This window comes from Setaria italica, chromosome I (genome assembly GCF_000263155.2).
Source record: "Setaria italica strain Yugu1 chromosome I, Setaria_italica_v2.0, whole genome shotgun sequence".
NCBI lineage: Eukaryota > Viridiplantae > Streptophyta > Magnoliopsida > Poales > Poaceae > Setaria > Setaria italica.
Genome location: NC_028450.1, coordinates 2187745 through 2193246, shown reverse-complemented (window position 1 = coordinate 2193246; position 5502 = coordinate 2187745). Strand labels below are relative to the sequence as shown.

Here is a 5502-nt window from a genome sequence, read left to right as displayed (position 1 = left end):
TTTCAGAGCAGTAATATATCACGAGGAAAACCGTATAAATTTTACAGGAAAGCTACAATACTCCGGTACAACTTGTAAACTGACCAACAGCTGAGAGCCTGAGACAAGGGAACAGCTCCGGCAAACTCTACAACAGAACAGGCGCACCTCGAGACAGCAGAACGCCAGAATATTTCGTTAACAAAAATGAGCTGGGGGACACCAGAACGCCACGCCACAAACATGAAATCATTGACATATCTGTGAGATTTCTAGATTCGACAAGTTGAACATACTGAACAGGCGCCACTTGGGGGCCAGGTCGGCAATAAACCCCAGACATGAAAATGTTTGGTCATGCTCTCGCTAACAAATTAAGTGACGCATCAGAAGAGTCTATTCCTCGTCATCCAATGCGTCTGCAGACCCACCCTTGAGGTGCAGATGCTTCTCCCTCCTCTGGAAATCGGTCAGGCCTTTGCCACTCCCAGTGACACCCACCTTACCTCTGTGGTCATCGGGTGACTTGAAGATGCTCTCCTTCTTGCGACCGGAGAAGAACCCTACCTGAAAAACGAACCACCCAAATTCAGATGATTCTGTTATGTGATGAGAAGTCTAAACTATTGGTACGCCGATGCTAGGAATGTTTTCAGTCATGACATAACGTATAAAAGCTTGGGGGATAGGCTGGTACCTTGACATACAGACTCCTAACTTAATGGACAAGTGCCTAGCCAAATTAAAAGAGGGCCGAGCACAGAAAAGGCTACCTTTTTAGCTTTCCCCTTGGTTGTTTGAAACTGCTGCCATGCATTCTGCCGCTTGTTTTGTGCAAATTCAAGTTGCTCAAAGCGGGCTTTCGATTTGAAAGCATGTATTTTCTTACGCTTTGCAGCTTTCTGCAAACACAATGGCTAGTCAGAACACATGATACCTCAAGATTTCACTTAGCTGCAAGGCACATTATTTGTATGATTGCAATGTCTCGGAAAAAACTCTCAACAGTAATATACAACTTGATTGTTGTTATAAATACGCTGGAAAGAAAGGGTGAATTCACTTACAACATCCTCAGGATCACTTGGTTCAATACGAAGTTTGGCAGGCAAGCTCCGCGCCTGAAAATCAGATGTGGCTGCTTGTTCAATTTTCCTCTTTATTGCCATTTTTGTGGCTTCAGCTTCCTTTTCAGCTTGTCGCAAAGCATCAGCAGCTTCTTCCTCAAGCAGCCTCACATTATCTGGGTCCACCTATAAAAGACAGTGAAATTAACAATTTGGAATAGCGATATAATTAGCAGTAAAGAAAAATACGTGAATTACTATACAGCAATCACAAGATAAACGTAAAACAGGATAAAGATATAGGGAGGGTGCCATAAGAAACTTTAAACTGTGTAAAATGTCTACAGATGGAAATTAGCTTTGGCACATGTTCACAGGAACAACTAGCCTCACTTACATATTAGCTATAATCTTCTGTCAGCTAATTTGCAAGACCATCACATGAATAATAATATGAGAAACCATTCAGTTTTCTGCTACTAAATGAGTTGCTTTCTGCTCTATACTCATGTATGTATATACCTCCTCTATTTAAGAGAAAAAAATGTTACTTTCTGAAAAGGGAACATACCTCTTCCCTGTTTCCCCAGCCATCGTAGGCTACGTAATATCCATTTGGTGTCAAAGCTTCAACTGTTGCATTATACCTGCAATTCAGCTAATCAACATGTTGAAATGGAATGATATACAAAACATCGAAGACAATATCATATCCATGCAACAGGGGATAGGTATAAAGACACACTAACCATTCCCCATCTTCGCTCCACACGGCTTGCACTCTAGTCCCAACCGCAAACTTATGTGAATGTGAAAGGTCACCCAGTCCCTGCCACAAGACTAATTGTGTCAGAGTAGTGTAGGAAGATAAGAAGCCATGATTTTCAAAATAAGTAGTACACAGAACATTCCGTTCATCTATGTAACAATTCACATGTACTCCTGGTTTATGCAGTTAACAAAAGGTAGCTGCCATCTAATGAATAATAAAGCTACCTCTGACTGCATTCCAGCCGAATAATTCGGCGGTGATAGACCTGCAACGTTCTGGGCACCCTCAGCTTGCTTTGCAGTTGCTAAAAGCTCTTCTGTTAACATAATGACCTGCAGTGGTCACAAAAAAAAAATAGCATTAAGCATCACAAACATAAGGAACGCCTCAGTATTATTAAATATGCGCCCATTATTGAGATCCAACTTAGAACAGCAGCACCGACACCCAAAATCAGGAGGAGGTACTCTAGCATGAGACACAAACCTGCAATCAATCAAGATAAAGGGTAATGGACAACTTGGAAGGCATGGAAGTTTATACATACTGTTCATTACTACTAATAATTTTGCTCAGACAGTCCCTACCATTGTTTTAACCAACCTTCTCACCTTTCAACGCTACAAAAATCTAAATTCCCCAAAAATAAATCTTCTGTTGCAAGCTGCCTGATCATGCTACCTTGCTGCGCATGGCTCCTTGTAACAAAGAAGAGAAAGGAATCGGTAGCAACAGTCCCCAAAATCAGAGAAGAAATCAAATATCCTTTTTTTTGTTAGACAATCAAATGTCCTTTTGTGAGAACCATTAATGCAACTTGCCATTGGAGCAACAGCATCTGATGGGTAGCTACTAACTAATACCAGCACGGGGACATCACAGTATAAAAGACAATAATAAAACTAACTCACCTCCTGAAGCTCTTTCTCCATATCAAGATATTCGGAAATTCCAGGGTCATCCTTTTTCTCCTTAATAAGTTTCTTAACCTGCAATACATGGACACAAGACACATCATAAGTACATGAATAACAAGAAGTATTCCACAGAATAATGAATTTAGTAAAGGCAAGAAAGTAGCAAGGAACTGCAATGAGAAACAGAACAAATAGTGCATCACAGTTGCTTGAAGAATATCGTTTCTCAAACTAAATCACCACAGTTAAAGATAAAGAATGAGATGACAGACAAAGGGTTCAAAAAAGAGAGTAAGGTTCTAGTCTCTAGTTTTAAGCACAGTTATTAGGACCGGACCAGACAAGCAGTCCAAACGGTAAAAGACCGAACCAGAGCCTCGGCCGGTCCGGTCCGGTCCGCCTAAAAGATCGGATAAGCAATCGGGCCGGGAAAAACCGGTTGAACCGGCAGTTTTTAGCAAGAAACCGGTACAGGCCGGATAAAACCAAGTGCAAAGGAGCCAGCGAGGTTAAAACGAGTGCACAGGGAAGAAAATGGGAGGAAAAGAATGGGTGGTGGCGTGGCTTGGGTTCGAACCCCCCACCTTGCCTTCGGCAGCGAGGATAACAACATCAGGCTGCAGCTGTGTTTGTGATTTTGGTTGATAAGTTACTATATTTGAACCGTGTTGAACCGGCGGTTCAACCGCTTGAACCAATCAAACCGCGAACCGAGAGCTCGACCGGTTCATTGTCCAGTCCGGTCCTAATAACTACGGTTTTAAGTATTGACTCAAGTTTAAAATGCATACCATCAAGTCTCTAACTAAACAACTTATGAAATCTGTGTGCTGTTAACGAAATAACCAAATTAATATACAATGTACATGCTTCAATGCGCGAAACAACCTAATAGGCATAAGCACACAGTCATCTACACCAATAAAGCACATGTACTGCATCAAAGGGCCAGTTAACATGTAAACAACTTTGGCCTATATAACTCATGCCACATGATAATTCATTGACAAGGAAGACGATTATCAACCACCCACACATTTGAGATGATAATTGCATTTAAAGAGTGTTATTATTTTTATACTAATGCAATGTTCGGCCAAGTCTGATTGTGGCAAGTCATAACCATTTTTTTCGTTACATGCTAACGCAGCTACAAGTCATACAACATCAACACAATTGAATTACTACCCAACTGCCTAAATCCCCTAAGCTGAATGAACAGATGTACAGTAAAATAAGAACATATGTCGCTCTGAGCTCCTAGAAATCAATCAATAGCAATAAAGAAACAAAAAGTAACTAAACCTAGATTTCGTCAAGCTTACGTTGTAATCTTAGACTACCAACCTTGACAACCAATGAAACCTAAATTGATTAATTTAACTAATCGATCAATAAACCCTAGAACCAGCACAGGAACAACGCCCAATCCTAATCAGCGAACATGCAGCCCGAATCCTCACTCGCAAAACAAGAACGCACCGAAGAAACGCAGACACGACACACGAGCGAAGGGATAACCCCAAGACGGAAGGGGCCAGGCGAGATCGAGGGAAGGGGGAGAGGAGACCTCGCGGAGCTGGTCCTTGTATGTGGAGAGGTTGGAGGCGAGCTCCTCCACGCTCAGATCCTCCATGCCTGCAGCCGCGCAGGGGAGGCGCCGGTGCGGGGAAGGTGTGAGGCCGGCGGGCGCAGGGGAGGAAGCGAGGCCGGCGGCGTGGGAGGAAGCGAGGCCGGAGGGCGCCGGCAGCGGGGAGATCGAGCCGGCGCGGGCGCGGCGGGGCCGGAGGGCGCGGGTGCGGTGGGGCTGGACGGCACCGGCGGCGCGGGGGAGCAGGCGAGGTAGGGGCGGCGGCGCTGGCGTGGGGACGGAGCGCGTGGATAAAGAAAGGAGAGGACGGGGGAGGAAAGAAGAATAAAAGAGGAAGGAAGAGGGAAAAAAAAGGAAAAGAAATATAGGAGGAAAAAAGAAAAAACAAAGAAAAAAAAGGCATCATCACCTATTTTAAATCTGACGGCTACAATAGCGCCATAATAAATACCCATTAATAATCGGTCGCTTCGTTGCAACATCAAAAGCAAAAAGCTGCGACATAAAAAATTTTTGGTTGCAACATTGAAAAAATACGAAAAAATAGTTCAATGTAAATAAAATATTCAGTGAGGAAAAATTCCCACCACAGCATCAAACACATGTTTCACGCAACATTTTCAAACAAATTATCGTATGTTAGGTTGAGGTCAACCTCATATGGGAACAAACATTGCAACGTGAAAAAAAATCAACAGATGAAACATCAAAGGCTAACTGCTACAACATCGAAACATCTCAGAAAATCAATCATGCAAAATCACAAAATACATTCATCTGCAACATCTGCGCACATCTATAGCACTTGCAACATCCAAAAATCTCTACTGCAACACCATGAGGTACCTATTGCAACATGGTCGTCGAGGAGAACTTCATATCTACAAACAGGCTTCTCTTGTGTTCCTTCCATGGTCGTCGATGAGTACTACTCACCACATCTGTCGGCTGTCCCCGCCAGCCTACCACGTGCACACCTCGCCTACTGGCCGCCAGCCTCCACCTCGCACTCCCCGCAGCTACTTGCCATCGCCGCTGTCAGTGTTTAGACCCAACAACCTACTGAGGGGGTATCGGAGGTAGTGTTTTGTGCGTGAGGCTAGCCAAAGACCAGGAACTCGAAGGTGAACTCGAACACACGATTTAGACAGGTTCGGACTGCTTATGTCGCGTAAT

General features: G+C 43.6%; 1 protein-coding gene across 7 annotated transcripts; it reads right to left on the bottom strand.

The window, feature by feature from the left end:
* On the bottom strand, positions 1 to 4583 carry LOC101764907 (survival of motor neuron-related-splicing factor 30). Of its 7 annotated transcripts, none has more exons than XM_004951306.4 (8): positions 4306 to 4583; positions 2730 to 2807; positions 2043 to 2150; positions 1796 to 1875; positions 1618 to 1693; positions 1047 to 1232; positions 753 to 881; positions 1 to 546 (listed from the first exon to the last, which is right to left on the bottom strand). In XM_004951306.4, exons 1-8 carry the CDS (start codon positions 4369 to 4371, stop codon positions 376 to 378), a joined length of 894 nt encoding a protein of 297 aa, XP_004951363.1. In that variant the 5' UTR covers positions 4372 to 4583; the 3' UTR covers positions 1 to 375. The 7 variants fall into 7 exon arrangements, with proteins under 7 accessions (XP_004951363.1, XP_022684941.1, XP_022684942.1 ...); XM_022829206.1 differs by lacking the exon at positions 4306 to 4583 and adding an exon at positions 2406 to 2516 and having other exon boundaries at positions 2043 to 2304; XM_022829207.1 differs by lacking the exon at positions 4306 to 4583 and adding an exon at positions 2430 to 2516 and having other exon boundaries at positions 2043 to 2304.
* Between the last annotated feature and the right edge of the window lie 919 nt (positions 4584 to 5502).

Bases quoted from the DNA above. Each gene is read 5' to 3' on its own strand.
- LOC101764907 (XM_004951306.4), bottom strand. From the start codon at position 4,371: ATGGAGGATCTGAGCGTGGAGGAGCTCGCCTCCAACCTCTCCACATAC. The intron at 1,233-1,617 runs GTATGTTCCCTT...TGTCTTTTATAG, and splicing joins GCTGGGGAAACAGGGAAGAG to GTGGACCCAGATAATGTGAG. The intron at 882-1,046 runs GTAAGTGAATTC...TTGTGTTTGCAG, and splicing joins CAAGTGATCCTGAGGATGTT to AAAGCTGCAAAGCGTAAGAA.